Below are 19335 nucleotides of genomic sequence, written 5' to 3' on the forward strand. Positions count from 1 at the left end.
AGTTTCTGGTAACAATTTAACAGTCCTGCATAGTTATTATCAAATAGGGAATCCCTTTAAAAATTATTGACACCGGGTAACAAAACCTAATGTTTTAGTACTATGACCGAACTACTTGCCTCCATTTAATTTAGTTAACAATAAGTCATATTAAAATATTTTAAAAGTAAAAAATATTTATAGGGATATTTCCACTGACAGGCTACGGGACAAGGAAATGGTTTGTTATAATTGCTGTGAAATCTTGTCCATTGTCCCATTACTTCTTTCAGGAGGGTGGGGGAGTATCAACATATTTTCTGAAAAATGATCACCTATAAATGCATAATTTCCCGTTAATTCCCATGCACGGTCTGCTGCTTTTCTCTTATGGTTCAAAATGACATCAGGATAATGGAGTGACCCATCCTGTGTAGCTATTCAGAGTTTCTGATCGGAAAATATTTTTTTTAAATGTGTCTTATTTCTCTCATACTCCAGGAACATTGATAAAGACTTAAAGCAAAATGTAACGTGATCATTTTTCATCAGTCTTCAAGAAGTTAAGGTTTCCCTAGTTTGAAAGGACAGTTTTTTTTATATCCCTATCTCCACATGAAACTAGTTTTGTAATGATTTTGAAGCAAGAAATGAGTAAGAATAAATCTGTGCTTTGTTACTGATTTGCCATTAATGCTTAAAATTAGAATGGTTTCTACCACTGTATAACTAGGATATAAAAATATTCCAAAATTGGAAAGATGCCACGTGCATGCACATACACACAAACATGCAAGTGCATGTGTGCACGTGCACCTACATAATGTAATAATGCAAAATTCACTCCTGAACAGAGCCTTCTCTGGCACTAGTAACTAGGTTAGAAGGAAAGGGCTGCTCAGTTGTCTTAGCTCTCTAACTGAGAATGCATGCTGCATCATTTGAAAATCACATAAATATATTATAAAGCAGCAGCAACTTCATAAAACTTACTGATGCTTTATTATATAAAGGCTTCCCTGCCTTTTTCATTTATGAAATGCTTGAATTTACTGCTTGGGGAGTTCCAAGAACCGTTAAGCCGCAATTTGTTGATACTAGGTACTGCCCTAACAGCATATACAACCACTTTATTATATCCAGAAGAGATAAGAGACTTTTTCATGAGGAAGAGATGATTCTAATGGCTTTTCCACACTTAAGATTGGAACTAAATTCTTAAGGTTTTTAAACTTCATTCTAGTCCCCCTTTTTTAATTCCTCAGGAGTAAAGAGGCACGCTTGAAACTTGGTATTTGTGATCAGTGCCCAAGGAAAATGTGTGAAAATATGAAGCTGATTTTGCGATATGAGACTGGTAATTCATTTTTGAAAAATGCTTTTAATAAGCTATAAAACTTCTAAAAATAGTTTTTAGGGCTTCTTCCCATGTTACCCCTTCAACAAGCTTCGGTCAGGTATGATCTAGGAGGAGTTATGCCCATGTCTTACTATGGGTTTTTTCCATGCTTCTGAGCCTTGCTAGTTGGTACATGGGGCCAATATATATATGTCTTGTGGTTGTGTCAAGGTTGACTGTAGTTTTGCTAATAGTTTAGACAGTAGGTCTGGATTGGGACGATCCTGCCTCAGGGAGAGGGTTGGACTAGGTGACTCTCTGGAGGTGCCTTTCAGCATGACTTCTCTATGATACATTGGAGGTCAAAGGGCCTCTTAGGCCTACTGCGTCAGAAGAAAAGCATGGTTAAGGCACGCCAGTTTCAGTAGCTGGTAGGTAAAAGCGAGATGCAGGCAAGCCAAGATGGGGAATCCATTCGTGGAGCACAGGCATACATTCCTGTATACCTCCTGGTCCTATCACCCTCAATAAGTCTGGACCTGGCCATCCAGTGCTAATATTGAGTAACATCTGCTGGTAACTATAACATCTTACTGGAGTGGTTTTGTCTGTATGTCTGTGTAAGTCTGTTTGTATGTGTCATGACCCAAAAGGCATGATTGTGTGTGTGTGCTTTGGCATCAGAATTATCCACGTTAAGTTGCAGAGCATTGCACGGGAGTTTCCTGTAGCAAGAGGAAACTCCGGTGCAGGGACCAGTTTCCCGCCTTTTCTGCAGCTTCTTTTGCAGCGTGCATTGCTTGAGTTGCAAGAGGAACGCACGGTGCAAAAGAGTTCCCGCCACCGGTATGCAAATTTGTTCCCCGTGATTGGCTAGTGCTAAATTATTCACACGTGGCAGCTAGCGATTGGCCTGTTAGCCGTATAAGAGGCTTGAGCAGTTTCCACCCAAGCCGAAGAGGACTCCACATCCATCTCGTGGGGACTCTGGGTACACGGCACGGTAATAGAAACCCTGTGTGAGATCCAGAGGAGCGTGGCGGCCTGATCCACCGCCCACCTCTTCCCGTCTTCGAGCGCGACTAATATAAGACGTATTTACGATTTCTACATTGGTGGCTCGTTCACCCAGAGCATCCGGAGCTCTGCACCGTGGAGCCTAGCAGCCTCCACGAGACCGTCTGTGTTGTGCCTGTCTGTAACTGCAACTTAATCAAGCTTTCCAGCCTACACCATTGCCATCTCGGTGTAAGTAAACAATCTTTTAAACTACCGATACGCGTCCGTGCCTAATTCCAGAGCAAAGGCCTTCCCTCTCCGCCCCCGCGTGCCCAGGCTGCTGGCCACAGCCCACGTGCAGCGCAAAAAAGGGCTCGGGGCGCTCCCGGCCCGCACAGTATGTATGCTTGTGTGTGTCTTCATATGACTGGTGTGTCTAAGCTTATGCATCTGCTTCATGTAACCAATAAACATGTCATTTTGCCTTATCCCCTTTTTAAGGTCTCGCTCTTAATTTGAGCTATTGGCAGTTTTAAGTAACAGGATGTCATCTACAGGAGATTCTGGAAAATGTACTCTCCATTGTCTTGTTGGGGGAAGGGAATGGCTGGGAAGCTAACTCCTTGCCCTTTCCTACCCTCATGTTTGTAGCATCAGTTTTTGTTCCCATACCAGCAGCAGCAGATTCTTGAGGTGTCTTTAGACCTTACTCATTTTGCTAAATATTTAGCTTAGCAGGTGACTGTGTTGATAGTTTGAAACCTCTTTGGGCAAACAACTGATTTCAGAGGCTGAGCAGGTATGTAAAAACTCCATTGGTCAGACCTCTTCAGCTCAAAAGCATTTCCTATTTAGCTGGCAGCAAGTAGAATTAATAAATAATCTCCCACATATCAAATTGATCAAGTTTGAAGAGACTACAGCTTCTACTGGTGTAGCCAGCAATTTTTTTTATAAACTTATTATAGGAACTACTCTTTATTTAAAGAGGCTACAAGCTGAGCTAACAGAATATTTTTTCTGAGGAGCTAATTGTCATTGATTTCACTAAATAATGATAGTAAAATCTAATTTCTTTCAGAAGGAAATTAAGCCATATACAGCAGTGCAAATATATGCAGCAAAAAGCCAAAGAATTCTCTGAGGCAAAACTTTAAAGATGTAGTTGAATTACAAAAGTAGGGATTGGTAAATTACAGAACTGGTGAACTACAGAAGTAGGAAATGGTAAAATTTAAATAGAGATTCTACTCTGAAAAGTGGTTAGGTAACAACTCATTACTCAGTGGATGTTCTACTCCAGGTCTGTAGGCATAGTTTGGTTACTGATTAAAGTAAGTTTTCTTTTGTTTGCTTTTTGTAAACAACTTTTCATTTGTATCACCTTTTTAGAAGATATATTAATAAAGTAGAGGAAGTTGGGTTCAGCATGCATAGTCAGCAGAAATTTTAGTAAGTAAGTTCCTTATTTGGATTGAGAAGGTAGGGCACTTTTACATGTGCTTCAGTGTGTTCTGATTAGAATATGTTGGAACAGATGCTGGGACCTTTTAATTAGAGTGGCTCCTGAGTGCACCCCAGAGCATGTGAATAGGGGCTCCTAAATTCCTTCCCAGCCCAAACTAGTTTGACTTTCCTTTTTCTATTAGGAACACAGAAAGCAAATATTATTTTCAAATACATTTTTACATTGGATCAAATGGTCACATACAACACAACTGTACTATGACTTTTGCATCTTATTTTACTCATGCTGCATATTAAGTTGCTGCATAATTTATGACCAGTGAGCTTCTGTACTTTACATAAACTTGCTAATCAACTGCTTGAACCATAATATTGTTGTGGGTCTGGAGCTCTGAGGGCAGAATTCTCTTTACTGGAGTACCTGCTATCAAAATGATGAAGTATTTTGTCCAGCATTTATATAGCCCATGAACATATCAGAAACTAGCATTGTGTGTGTGTGTGTGTGTGTGTGTGTGTGTGTGTGTGCGCGCGCGCGCGCGTGTATGTGTCTATACACATATACATTTTAAAGGAGAAAGAGTCCAGCCATAAATAATCTGTTTGTTTATTTTACTGTTAACACAGGTTCAAGAGCATGAAAAAATATTATATGAAAGCAGGAAAGAACCTACTTAAAGCACATAATTGGCCTATACCCTACAGCATCCCATGTGTAGTGATTTAGTATAGTATAGTGACAAAAGTTTTATAGTTGCAGTTTCCCCTGACTTCCCCTTCTGAAAGTGGAGGTCACTACCCAGAAAGAATGTGCAAGACTTCTCCATTTCTTTTTAATATTAAATGCAACTCAGTTTACCTATTTAATCTTGGATTTCTTGTTACCTGACCTTTAAGAAGCCATTATTTCTGGGGCAGATGCTGGAGAATAGGGAATATGTGATCGCTGGGGTGCATATTTGTGTTGTAGACATTTCTGGATTGGGTGAGTGGATTTCCAGGACTTAGTGACATTTGTATTGCCCAAGTAGATATCTTAAAATATGTATGCTAAAGAAGGTGGCCCTATCAAGAGAACTTTTTTTCTGCCAAGTTGGCTGGTACAGAGGCAATGGATCACCTTTGGGAAGGACTCTCTGGTCACCTGAAAACTTGTAGGCGGTCCTCGGACAAGGGGATCAAAGAGGCTGCAAACCAGCCACATTAGAAGAAGTTTGACCAGGAGAGTAAATGGGCACTGATTGCAGAAGTTGAGTTTTTGTTGAAAGGAATCAGCAGTGCTCCTGGGACTTTTAGGCTATGAGGTCCCATTTCTTTGAAGAGACAAGAGAGACAGTTCCTAGGAAATGTGTATGCTGCAGCACTGTCACTGGCTCTATCTTCTGTCTTGGGGGATAGAGCCAGTGATAGTGTTGCAGCATATTTACAGAGCAAGCAAAACTTAAGAAGATATAGCTGTATTGTGGTGGGACCCATCATAGCAGCCTAATGAGCATCCATCCAGCTCAGAAAAATCTACTAAGGGCTACCTCCAATTCATCGTTTAACCTTCTGCTTGTCTCCTATGGATCTGAACTCCATGGAGCTTCTTGAGCTGAGGATAAAAAGGGCTGGGTCAGGCAGTGTCAGAATCTACAGCATTATCTGGGGACCCCTACCTACAAGTAGCTGCTGGTGGTAATATGGCTCAGTGCTTTTATTACCTCTGCCTCCGGGGTCTTTTCTGTGGTTGCAATTGAGGAAGAAACTAGGAATATCATCATTTTCTGATCTAGATTTCTTTGAGCACGCTAATAAAATAGTAGATAAAGGGAAAATGGATCTTAAAATTTATTTGGACTTTCCCTAAGTCTTTGTCAGAATCCCTTGAGAGAGCTATAAAAGAAGCTAAATAGTCACATGGGGAAATGTATTCTTGTGGATTAGAAATGCTAGGAGATGAAATAAAACAAACCAAAGAGTAGGATTAAATTTATTATGCACTTGAAAGTCTGCAGGCTAGGACTGGTAAAACTCTATGTAGATAAGTGCAAGGTAATGTACTTTGAAGGAATAATGTGCTCTATCTGTACAAAATCTAAATTGGCTGTTGTTACTTGGGATAAGGATTTGGGAATAATTATTAACAGCTGGATAAATTGTCATTTTACTGATAGTCCAGGAAGCAAACGAAATGTAAGGGCCCAAAAAAGAGTGGGATATAGAAAAATATAGAACATATTCTAATGCTATTTTTTGAGCCTCACTTGTGATACCAGTTTTGGTCAGCCTATCTGAAAACATTATAACAAAACATAGGTATGGAGAGAGAAAGGGAAAATAGCTGTTTAGAGACAAATAATAGGAAACATGAGAGGCATTTAAAATACCAAGTTGTACAGAAAAGATAAATTCAGGTACTCCTGTTCTAATATTTCATGAAATAAGAACAAGGGAATGATGGACATAAATAAAAACCAGTATGTTGAAAATCCAATAAAGAGAACATTTTACCCACCATATAATTTGCCATATAAATGACTCACCAGAAGGTAATATAGAAGCCAGGGGCTTAAATGTAAAAAAACCCCATATATACTAGCACTTGTATACACTTTATATAATAATATCCACAATACTTCAGATAGGAGAAACATATATGAGGTGCGTAAACGCATAACACTTTGTCTTTCAGGACATACGCACTAAGAGTGCGTCCAGATGAGCGCGGACATGCCTCTTGCAGCATCCCAAACCAGTTTCAGATGCTGCAAGAGGCACACTGGAAACAAAAAAAACCCAACATTCCCCAGGTATCAAAAAGTACCCGGGGGGAAAAAAGCGGGCCATGGCACAGAGACAACCGGAGGCTCAGGTCTTCCACAGAGCTGCTGTGATAGCCAGCCAGAGTCTCTACAGCTGGCCCTTGCCCCAGTACTGGAGCACGCTGCCTGCCTGTGCAGGGCTCCATGCCTGGACCCAGGCTCCATGCCAGGCAAGAGGGGGGGAGGGCTGGAGGAGGGTGGACCACAAGGGGGCAGCTTGGGAGGCATGGGTCCTCTGCCTGGCCCCAGCCCCCAGCCTGTTCCCCTGTCCCCTTGCCCACTGCCTCCCCACACTCATCAACAGCAGCAGCGGCCATTGGGGCCACTTGGCCTCATGGCATAGCCTCCCCCTAGTGCTGCACACTAGCCCCAGCAGCCCCAAGCTGCCAGATGTCACCCAGGGCTCAGCACTGCTCAGCCTGAGTGGCCCTGAGCTGCCTGAAAGCACGCTGCGCCCTGCTGAGCCCACTTGGCTAACTAGTGGCCCCTACAGTGTGGAGCCAATGAGTGAATAATGCAACAAAATGCTTGGAATAACTAAGGCAAAAACAGGATAGGAGTGTTGTGTGAGTCGAAGGGTCAAAATGTGAAAATAAGTGCGCCTGAGAGAGACACCAAGCAGAGCCCCCCAGGCCGCACCCACCGGTCTTCAAAGGCATCCAAGGAGCTGGTGGATGCTGCCCACTGCTCACTCTGCCTGGAAACATGCACGGGCAAGTGAGAGGAAAGCGGCCCGGCAGTCTCTGGGCACCTTCCCAGCCAAGAGCCTCCTTCCTGGTCAAGTACAGGGCCCACTTGGCCAGGGCCAGGAGGAGGTTATGTAGGAGGTCCCGGAACTTGGTGGGGCCGTGGATGGGGTGACCAAAAACAAAGGTGGGGGGTGAAATTCAACCAGAACCTCAAGAGGAGGTTCTGGAGGTGGAGAGGCTGCAGCCTGGTGCATTCCAGGGTCATGTGCACCAGGGTCTCTCCCAGAAGCTCCTGAGAGCAAGTAGCCCTGAGCTACTTGCCAGGGCAGCTTCTTATACTGCTGGGGCCAGCACAGGTGTTGGCCCTGGGGTCTAGTTCTCCCTGGCTGCAGGTCCAGGAGGAGACAAGCAGGGTAATTTTGCCCCAAGTGGCACAATTTGCCCCACACCACAGTGCATGTCCAGGCACATGTGCCGAGACAAAATGCCTCAGCTCAAATTTGTGCTGCTTCTATTTGAGCTGCTGCAAGCACACATGCCTTCATATGTGGACGCACCCTAAATGGCTATTATGGGGAAAAAAATCACCTTTGAGCTGGCTATTCCATAAATGTCCACTATAAGAGGCACTTGTATCTGGTACTGGCTCACTGTCAGTGATGAGATGCTAAACCAGATGGATCATGGCCTTATGCACTACAGCATGCCTATGTGTCTTGTAGTGACTTCTGGTGACTTTTTTCTGCAGGAGTGGGACATATTTATTCTTTCCATCTCAGATTTTTATAATTAATAATTGAATTACTGGATCTTTCACCTGAATCAGTTAACTCTAGCCACCTAAACCAAGTCTGCCTCTGTCCTGTTAGACTGATTTAAGGGTGTTGGAGTGATGTTGTAGCCACAGTGGTCCAGGAATTGGTCCAATAAACGATATCACCCACAAAAATCCTTGCTTCTGGACTGATTTATTAAAAAGAATAAATTACTTAAGCCAGCGGTTCCCAAATTGTGAGTTGTGACTCCAAATGGGGTCACAACATCAGGAGATGGGGTCACAGGAGTGGGTGGCTGTGGGTTGGGAGTGAGGGGCCATGCTGAGGAAATGGGGCTGTAAATGGGGTCATGCTGAGGAAAAGTTTGGGAAGCGCTGGTTGAAGCCCTGCTTTCTTATAAGGGAAGCATGCCTTAAGCTACAGTTGTGATGTGCTTCAACATGACAGCTTCAGCTGAAGAAAAGAAGCTGGCACGTTGTTGTTTATTATATATTATTTATATAGAATCAGTGCGTCAGAGAGAAGGCCTTGCCTTTAAAGAGGTGACAGAGCAAAAAATAACAGATAGATCAAAGGAGGGAGATACGGTGAAACAGGAAACAAGTGACAAAACAGTGACATGCATGTAACTTAGTTTTCTAATTTTTTTTTTCCTCTCCCCTGAATGTCTGGCCATGCTGTTTTGTTAACGTGTTTTGCAGTGGAGTACAAAAATGTATTTGCTTTGTTGGGAAAAGTCATATAAAAATGTTATAACTGGAAAAGTTTGTGCGTTTTCCACCCCCCCCCCCACTTGCCTCAGCCTCATAAATTTCCACACTATTTTTATGCAATTTTTAAAAGATAAAATAATGTGTTAACAAGCAGATACTCAGCCTACAAAAGGTTAATAAGAATAGGTCTGTCAATCCAGGTGATTGGCATGCTGGGTTTAGCACCTGGCTCAATCTAAGTCAGGAGTGCTCAACCCTTGGTCCATGAGCCAGATGTGGCCCCAGAGCCATGTTGTTTGGCCCATGGGGCTTCTCACAGGTCTGAAAATTTGGTGGCAGGGTAGCAGTGTTAATTGCTGCTCCTCTGCTGCCAAATTTCTGGACCCATGGGGAGTCCCGTGGGCTGGATAGCATGGCTCGTTGAGCTACTTCGGGGGTGCAGGGCCTGATCCTGGGGCACAGTGCCAGGCAGTGGGTAGGCATCAGGACCTGATCCCAGCCCATGGGGCCTAATCCGGCTTGTGGATCAGCCCTGCGCCACTCATCTGGCCCACAAGGCTGAATTAATGGACACCATCTAAACTGGTTACAGACCTTCTCAGAGCCAAGCCATGCAGGGTTCTCACTGTTTCTGCACTTGTCCCTTTGCATCTGGGCAGGCAAGTTTAGATGCTTTTCTACTATGGCTGGTAACAGTTTACAAACACATAGTTAAAGTTGGGGGAAGTGAGAATGTGATGGTGAAACATGTGAGCAGACCTGTGTTAATAGATTATTCTGGCTATTACAGGTAACAAATAGCAGTGAAGGCACAGCAGCATGATCTTCATTGATTGCTAATTAGCAGTCAGATGGCAAACTCTCCAAGGACTCTGGATACACAGTGCACTCTTGGCCTTCTTGGGCTAAGATCATGCATTTGTATCCCTGCCACTTTGTCAACACTGCTACCATTCCCTGGGCGAGCTAGATGAAGCTCACACAGGTCTGTTGACAAGTGCTGGAACTACACATTAGTTTTGCTGTATAGACATACCCATGAACTTTGACTTGAGGACCACACAGTCTAAACAGATGCAAGAAGGGTGCTAATGGTAACAAGTTCAGATAAGTGAATTGATTTTCCCAAGGTCCTTTAGCAAACCAGTAGCAGGTATTGCTAATAGGTCTCCCAGGTCTCACAGTAGTGCCCTAACAACTCAGTGCTACTTAGTAGATTGAAGAACCTGTCCAGCCATTTAGTAAGCTATTCTTTTTCATTAATGTCTTAAATGGTGCTAAGAATAAATTTATTGTTGTAAATTATTCTTTTATATCTGGATATGGTGTGTAAATATGCATGTTCAGGTTTCATAAGACCCAATTAAAACAAATATTTCTTTCACAGAGACAGCTAACAAATTGAATCAGAAGAAAATCTAGTTGCAAAACTCTTTTCCACCAAGTGGCTCATATCTTGCATAACCCTGACAGATGTGACAGGGAAAAATCAAACTATGCAAATTGAAATTGCTGTCTTAAAATAATTTGAGCATCGGAAGGCTTCAGGATCTTTTACATAAATTAGGCTTTTGTTTGTTTGAAGAACTGTGATCACTCCTGCCAGAAGTGAATGATTAAAACCCCATTCTCAGGAACTACATTTAGGTGCTATTAAGAGCTGACAACATTATGGTTTGACCATTTGACTTTCACCACAAGCGTCTATCACCTGAGCTGAAAAACAAAGCAGAGCGTAAAGAGAATGCATTTGAGCCTCTTAAACTACTGACATAAATCTGCTACTGACGCAGAGGAAGAGGGACAGAGCCAAGACCCGTTCTTTCCTGGGTTCAGTTTCATTGCCCCAGGTCACACTAGCACTGTACAAGGTCTCCTCTACTGTTGCTGTTCCTTCTTTTCACAATGTTTTTTGCTGCTGCCTGTCTTAACACAAGGAATACATTTTAAAATATTCTCTGGTGTTACTAAGCTCCAGGTTTTCTGCCTCTATTCTTATCTAAATGGCACATGCAGAAAATTCAAATCATAGCACAACCATAGGCAAAATAATAAAGTCATTTTAGTTGAGAGCCAGTAAGGGATAAGTAATGGGATGTTGTCCTCACTTGCAGGTTAGTGATTAAAATCCAGGCATCCTTTGTTGTGGCTGAAAGCTGTTACAATTGTTGGCTCCTTAGTAACTTGTATGCAGTACATTTTATTGTTACTGTCTGGTTGCTAGTAAACATATAGTCATATGATATAAAACCAAAACCACAGCTAATCTAATAAGAGACCCTGTTGGCTAGGATAGATTGATTTAAATGATATTTTAAAATAGCATGCAAAGAACTTTTTGTTTTAAATGATCTATATGAATCCCATTTTGCATTTATACTACTTGTTATTTTCCTAAAGAAAGGTTAATTCCTTTTGCCTAGTAATTAAGACAGTGATTTGCATGTAAATGTAGACCTTACATTAAACTTGTTACTTATTTTTGCTAGCGTATTTTTGCTAACTCTGTACATAGTTACACAATTACATATTTATTTCCTTTTATGTTTTTCTTGTGGTGGTAAATGGCACTTCCTATTTACCCAATAATCTTTTACTTACCATTTGTGTCAAGCTGCTTTTGGATAAAAATAGAATTCAGTGAATACGGAAAGCTAGCGTTTTAAAAAGTGCATTTATTAGTTTAAAATGTGCATATGCAAAATAGGCTTATCAAAACTTATTTTTCTTTTAAAAGTTAAAGAAAGGAAATATCTCTAGTTAGTGTATTGAACTGATTATTTCTGGTGCCTAGGTCCTCGAAAAATTTAGAGCAAGTAGGTCTGAGCTGTTCTCACCTACTTCTTATTCCTAGACTGGAGAAGAAAAACATGCTTTCCTGATTTTTTTTCAATTCCCAAATGGTTTCTTAAATTTAAATGAGCTAAACTGAATAAATTAAAATGAAGATTACATAATCTGTATCTTGCAACAGTAGCCCACATTGTCCAAAAGCTGGTTCAGTGCCTCAACAAGTTCTTGTTCAAGTATGTAGCCAGTTATTTCCCACAGGGTAAGGGTTTGACATTGTTTTAAAAATTGGAGAAAAAAATATATGGCTTTGAATATTATATTATAAAAGATAAATTAGATCACTGTAATATTAAGCCTCATTATCAGTTGTAACAATTTCAAATCTAAAATAGATTTTTATTAAAAGAAAACTAGAGTTAAATGCACTTGCACTGGCAAATTGCTTTGATCCAGCCTGGGGCTGCCCCCCCATGGTGCTCCACATGGGGCTGAGGCCCTCCCGGGGCAGCCTGCACCATGTTCCAGCCCGCACCCACTGGCCTGATCCTGGCCAGCGCGTACAGCTTGCCAACAGGGCTGCTCCTGGTGCGGTTGTTACTCGGCTCCCCTCACCTCCAGGGGCAGCTCCTCCCCCTGCTTGCTTCTGTAGCACCCCTCCAGGCTGGGAGGAAGCTGCATCTGGGCAGCTTCTGCCCCAACACATGGGGCTCCAGTCCACCCACCCTGCCACCCGCAGGTGGCTGCTCATTGTGCCAGGCATGCAGAATGACTGGAAGGCAGCTGGGAGCTGGAGCCAGAGCCCCACGCGTTGGGGCAGGAGCTTCCCAGCCTAAAGCAGCACAGCAGGAGCAGGAGGAGCCACTGCTGGAGGTGAGGGGAGCTGAGGAGCAGCCACATTGGGAGCAGCCCTGCTGGTAAGCTGTGCATGCTGACTGGCCCCAAGTGCTGTAGGGGCATCTGCAGACCACAGTGCCCAGGCAAGCACTGCTGCATATGTCCCCTCCTCCCTCCCTTTGCCCCTGGCCAGCTCCCAGGACGTAGCATGCAGGCATTCCCCACGCCACAGGGCAAAGGCTGTCCTGCTCCATGATCCAGCCTCGCCTGTCTGTCTCGCTCTCTAAACACTGCTCCCCACTTGCCCATGGCCCCGTCCCACATAGGGAGGTTTGGTGAGTTGTTGCAGCAGGGTGAGCGGACGGGTGCTGACCTGGCCTCCAACAACTCGTCAAAACTCCCCAGGCCCAAATAATTGCCCACCCCTGAATTAAAAGGAAAAAGACCTGATCTGTATCTTCTTGGATTAGGTCCTAAAATTTGGAAAAGGAAACAACTTTAGGCATCACTAATTGTATCACATATGTTATTCTTTTTCCAGTTGATTTTAATAATACATTAGATGATTTAGGCAGAAAATTCCAGGGGGCAGAGCCAGTTAAAATTCAGTGAACAAATTGGATGAAATGCCCACTTTGTGTTGAAAAATTGACAAGGCTTATAATAGATTTCAGTAATACTGTACTTACAAAAAAAAAAAACAACAACAACAAAAACAAAAAAAGAGTGCCCTGTGATGTGATTATTCTGGGGTTCAAGTTATGAACTTGGATGAATTATTCATTACATCCTTAAAATTAGAAATGGACCAAAGGTTCCTGTCAGATGCATCATGTTAATAGAGAGAAATTAAAAGCTTGCTTTTTATAACACGGAAAACATCCAGGAGAACACAAAACAACAGCAGACTCTCCCTTTGCCTGAAGAAACATGTTTATGCCCAAAAGCTTGTAAAGAACGGTTTTTCCAACTATTTAATTGGTCTAATAAAAGATATCACATTTACCCAAAGAACTTTGACTGCCTTTTCATAACACTACTTTTCAAAAGGCTGTAATAGTGAGAAGATTAAAAAGGATGCATTTTTTCTGTCCATTACCTAAAAGTTTTTTAAATGCTTAAAAAAAGACTTTCTCTGAGATGCATATTAACAATTTTTAGATTACTGGAAATGCATTCAGTCAAGAGGAGAAATTCCTCATGTTCATATAAAATGAAAGGACATTCTGAACAAGATAGTTTATTTTTCATGGCCAGCTTCCCAGGCGAACATGATCAAAACTTTGGGTTTGAAGTTACTTTAGTGAGATAACAATTTTGGTTTTTTGAGGGGGTTTTTTTGGCTTCAGTATGACTGGGGCTTGTGTGGTGTGATATTGCTATAAATCTTTCAAGAGATGTAACATGATCGATTGTAGAAAACTATCCGGATAGAATAAAAAATAAAATAGCTACTTTGTTGACTGGCAAACAGAAAAAAAACATTCATGATTTGCAATGAATGTACTGTGCCCCTGGCTTGCTTTTAAAACCAGGCAGTCTAGCATGAAGTACTGAAGTACTTTGACATTCTAGCCTGTCAGTCTGTAAACAAGTATAATTGCGTACATTTTCAACATCAGACTGCAGAATTTGTTGAGCATCCTCAACCTATACAAAACTTCCTGTATTTGTATGCTCTAAGTTGAACAGATTGACATTTATAAAACACCAATGACCTGTAGAAGGTCCAGCCTCTAAGCAATACTTTTTGCTTTGGAGGGTTTTTTTTTTTCTTTTGTTTTCTTTTGTTTTAAAGCAGCTTGAGCAGATTCTCATGTAAGTGCCTTATGGAAAAATCACACTGAAAATAAGAGTTAACAATTATTTTTGGTAATGGTAATTTATAGTAGAGCAAAGTTGAAACCTTTGTATTCTGAGAGAAGTTCTTAGTCTAGTTGTCACAGGACGCATCTACATGAGACACTGCGTCACTGTAGCTTGTTGGGCACAAAGTGTGACGGCGATATAGGATATAAAAACTGCACCGCCGGGAACGTGCAGTACCAAATGCACAGTCAAGGGCACGTGTAAACGCACCCACAGATTCCTAAACTAAGCTCCCCAGTGATGGGTTGTGTATGTTCCAACTTATTTCCCACATTAAATATGTCCCCTTCTTCTGCTTTGTTCCAGGGTATGGCCACACTGTGCCTTTGTCAGATGGAGGAAAAGCCTTCTGTATCGTCTACTCTGTCATCGGAATTCCCTTTACACTGCTTTTCCTGACAGCTGTGGTACAGCGCATCATAGTTCATGTCACCCGACGGCCTGTGCTATATTTCCACGTTCACTGGGGTTTCTCCAAACAAGTTGTTGCCATCGTCCATGCAGTGGTTCTTGGGTTCATCACTGTGTTGTGTTTTTTCTTTATCCCAGCAGCAATATTTTCTGCTCTGGAGGATGACTGGAATTTTTTGGAATCTTTTTACTTTTGTTTCATTTCCCTGAGCACCATTGGCCTTGGAGACTATGTTCCAGGGGAAGGTTATAATCAAAAATTCAGAGAGCTGTATAAAATAGGAATTACGTGTAAGTACCAGACTAACCCTTTAAATCAGAGGTTGTCAACCGAGGGTACACATACCCCCGGGGGTACTTGGGAAGGCCATAGGGGGTATGCATGGGTGGGCAGGGACGGAGCACCGCCACCCACCACCCTGTGCCGCCGTGTCCCAGGAACAGGGCTGGGGGTGGTGAGGACAGCGGTGCCCCTCTTTGGGCTGCACATGCACCGCCCAGCTGCCTGGGGGGGAGGGGGAAGCTCGCACACATTGGCTGCCACCGCCAATCACCAGCCTGGACTCCAGGTGCTCTGCATCTATCCGCGCCCCCCCACTCCACATCCAGCCACTGGGGGTACACTTAATAAAAAAGGTTGAAAACCCCTGCTTTAAATAATAGACATAATCAAAGGGTTTTCTAAGCAGTTAGTGCCTTTGTCCACACTTATTAGCTACTTTACTCAAAGATGAATAGTTCATGTTTAAGGGAGGAGGAACCAGTGAAGAATACAGAGAATGGTGTCATACAATCAAGGTCATGAGCTGAAAGAATTATCATTGCAACAGCAGGGATTGGATGTGACCAGGGCAAGATTCTTCCATATCAGTGCCACAAAATAAAGCATTTGCCTGAAAGATTTCTTTGGAGATGATCCTGAATCTTCAGATGTGCTGGACCCAGGATCCAAATAATTAATGCAGATACAAGCAATTCCTACCAATTACATTCACCCTACTGATCAGGAGATGCCTGTGCTCCCACGCTAAGTACATAATCTGTTGTCAAATTGTCCATTACTTATATGGGTGACAGACTATGGGAACATGTACAGAATTTGCATTCTCAGAAGCAGTCCCTTAAATTAGCCAGCAGTATATTTTGTCCTCTTCAGCATTATACTACACTCTAGCTCCTAGCTAACGGCCTCACCATCCTGACTGTTGGCATGAGCATTTAATTATTTATTACTATTCAGATAGCTTAATACGAGTACAATGCATGCTTAAGGTTGTAGGAATAGAGCTATGCAAGTAACTTGACTTTCTGGTTTACTGGCAGCTCCATTAAAAACAAATTGCAAGTCAACCCAAAACAATTTTTTTCTGATATTTTGGTGAACTGAAAAATCAAAGAAAATTTCAGGTTAAATGAACTTTGTATTTCAATTTCAGGATTTTTAAAAATAAAATTGAAAGAAATTTCTAACCAAAAAGTTTTTAATCAACATAATTTGTTTTGAAAGTATATTAAAAGAACTTGTGAAAATTTTCAATATTTCCAATTTGTTTCAGAATCTCCAGAGAATGTTGTGACCAAAATTTCACCTATTCACAGGTTCAGTAAATGACAGACTAGGGGTCCAAATTCATAGTCAAAGACTTTCCCTAATGAGAAAATCTAGGTACACTTTTCCTGGTAAGTCATGAAGTTGAGATAAGTCTGGCTCTCAGAATGAGTACCTAGTAAAGATGTATAGATGCCTTTCTATTTTTAGAACAAGTATTTTGCCCTTATTGTGTTGCATGGGTTCATAGATTAGTAAGGCTGGAAAGGACCTTAAGCAATCATTTGGTCCAGCCATAAATCAAACCTGTGGCCTTGGTGTTACAAGTGCTACCCTCTAATCACCTGTGCTAGGTGGTCCTGTTTGGCTATGTGAGTTAAAGCATAACAATGCTTAAATTTAAGCTTCATAAAATGAAATTGTGCAGACTTAGGCCAGTAGTTCCCTAGTGGGCATATCCAGATGAGCTGGATGATCGGAGATCCCGGTATCAAAAAAAACCCATGCCAGAAAAAAAGTAGGGTGGCATGCGTGGCAGCATTGTGCGCTACTCAGAGCCTGGCCAGCTAGAGCCATACTCCAGCTGCTGGCCAGCCTCCACACACCTGGATAGCTGCTGCTGGAGCTCCAGGAGGCTCCCAGGACCCCAGATAAGGCTGCTGAGGCCATCCCAGGTGCTGGTCCCAGCCTCCTCTACCCCACCTGGGGCAACTTGCCTTGCATCAGAATGCACATGCAGGGGCATTCCCCGGGGAAAAGTAGCAGCGACATAACTATGTTCTGCTGCTATTTACCCCAGGGAAACGCACATGCATACTCGTCTGGACACACCCTGAGTATTTAATCATGCTTTAAAGGTGTATTTTAGGGAGGAGGAGAGGGTTTCATGCAGAAGTTAGAGGCTTCAAAGTATATTTAGTCCTTTCAGTTACAAAGAACACTACCCAAATGAACATTGAAGCCAAATGAAAAATGATCGTAAAAATAATGATAGGTTGACTGTACAGCATATTATTGCACAGACTGAAGGGCATGCCATACTAATTAAAATGCAATAAACTCCTGTTTGCTTTACTAAACTTTTACTAAACAGATAATTAATGAAATTATAAACCATGTGGGCAAGAATATAAATAGTAGTGATTATAAATAGTCATGGTTTAATTAGTGTATTTAGATTAAGAAATGCTTGTTGGAATACCCTCCCTGGAGGCCCACTAGGAAGCTCTGTGTACGTGTGTGGGGTTGGAGAAAAAAATAAAAGCCCAGTGGATGATTAGCGTGAGGCTCATTTTCAGAAATGCTGAGTGCTGTTAGCTCCCATTCAGGTCAACACCCCTGAAAATAGAAAAGAATGGAAAATAATATATATTCAGTGATCATAGGTGGAAAGAATTCCAAGTTGGAGCTATATCGCATCAGCTCTACCTGTTCATGTTTTAGGCATTGTGTTTTTTGTTTCTTTTCCAGGTTACCTGTTGCTGGGCCTTATTGCAATGTTGGTGGTTCTAGAAACTTTCTGTGAACTCCATGAGCTCAAGAAGTTTAGAAAAATGTTTTATGTGAAGAAGGACAAGGAAGACGACCAAGAGCACATAATAGAACATGACCAGCTTTCCTTCTCCTCTATTTCGGACCAAGCGGCTTCCAGGAAAGAGGATCAGAAAGTAAATGAGCCTTTTGTGACTGGTCAATCTTCAGTTAATCATGGTTCTATTAATAATTAATATAAGGGCACCCATCCCAACATTATAGTGCACTTACACTATTACAGTAAGAAATAGAATGCCTCTCTCTCTCTCTCTCTCTCTCTCTCTCTCTCTCTCTCTCTCTCAAGTATAAGCGCTGAAAAACAATGTAACAAGTATTCATCATTTCAGGCACTGGAAAGATTTCTGGAGCAAATTAATGTGTCTAAAACGGAAACTACACTAGGAGAGTTGTCGGAGATATGACACACAGTTGGCTGTAATACCTGAGACCAGGATCACCTATAATGTGGCATGGAAGGATGGATGCAAGGTATGGACTGGCATCCACACTCCTAAGACAGGTATAGTCTGCACTCCTTCAGTGCAGCCCCGTACCTCCAAAAGTGGGCTTGTGTCCACACTCCCATGCAGTTACACACCCTATGGGCAGTCCTTCCACTAGGCCTGGAGAAAATATTTTCAGTGAAGAAAATTCACTGAAAAATACAGCTTCTGTCATCCCCACAGTATTCATTAATGGACATTAATACACCAAATACTTTCAGGTGAAAGAGTTTTTACAAGGGGAGGACTAGATGCACAAAACTGCCAAAGAACCTGCCATGCCATTATGTAGTAGATTGGGGTTACAGCACTGACCTGGGATGTATGTGAGTTGGATTCAATTCCATCCTCTGCCTTAGGAGCCTTCAACCCACGTCAGACTTTGCAGGAGTACACCCTTTATTTAGTAGCTGGCAGGAAGCTATTCTGGAAAAGAGTTTTCTCATTTCTTTCTGTTAATCCTGTTCCATGGTATAAAAATACATGAATAGACATCAAGACAGAAGGAAGTAGGTAATGAACCTCCAGCCTGGTGATTAGGACATTCTATTGAAAAATGTGACACCTAGATTCCAACCTCTTCTCCAGTGAGTGTTGACTTATATATACAGAGCAGGACAATGTCAGCAGCAGAGATCGTGAGCACCCACCACAAGCTTGGAGGCTGAGCAAAATGGCTTAATATCCTGTCAGGAAAAGGATGGAATCAAGCCTTTTTCTCCCATGACCTTAATCAGTGCTGTAACCTCAAGCCAGGTGGTGAAAGAGGGGTAACAGCAACAGCTTTGTGAACCTAGCCTTTTACTTCCTTTGCTTTTCCTACAAATGCACAAAACTGTGTTTCATTTTTAATCCAATGGAACATTTCAGGTTGAAATAAATAAAACTTTTCAGTCTTTTTCAAGGAGGAGAATAAAATGAAAAATTTTCAATCTGGTTTCCAGCAAACTGGATTTTTGTTGTTTTTGTTTGTTGTTTTTTGGCTTGGCTTGGCTTGGCTTGGCTTGGCTTGGCTGTCAACAGGAAAAATTATCTACGTGTATAGAGCAAGCTAGATCCCGCTCCTTCCCCCCCCCC

The 19335-nt window shown here is 42.1% G+C and overlaps 1 protein-coding gene across 4 annotated transcripts in view; it reads left to right on the forward strand.

Annotated features, from left to right (window-relative positions):
* Nucleotides 1-19335, forward strand: part of KCNK1 (potassium two pore domain channel subfamily K member 1) — a 48702-nt gene that overhangs the window by 27851 nt on the left and 1516 nt on the right. Inside the window, exons 2-4 of one of the 4 annotated variants that reach the window (XR_003095902.1) lie at nucleotides 14569-14964; nucleotides 17693-17889; nucleotides 18103-18275. Coding sequence is in view for 2 of the 4 variants with exons in the window: in XM_006016339.2 (XP_006016401.2) it covers nucleotides 14569-14964; nucleotides 17693-17889; nucleotides 18103-18177 (668 nt within the window). In the remaining 2 variants the exon portion in view is untranslated. Of the gene's footprint in view, nucleotides 1-14568; nucleotides 14965-17692; nucleotides 19330-19335 lie in introns of those variants that run through there. The other 3 variants (XR_003095903.1, XM_006016339.2, XM_006016340.2) reach the window with 3 other exon arrangements.

The sequence above is a fragment of the Alligator sinensis genome, unplaced genomic scaffold (assembly GCF_000455745.1).
Source record: "Alligator sinensis unplaced genomic scaffold, ASM45574v1 scaffold93_2, whole genome shotgun sequence".
Taxonomy (NCBI): Eukaryota; Metazoa; Chordata; order Crocodylia; family Alligatoridae; genus Alligator; species Alligator sinensis.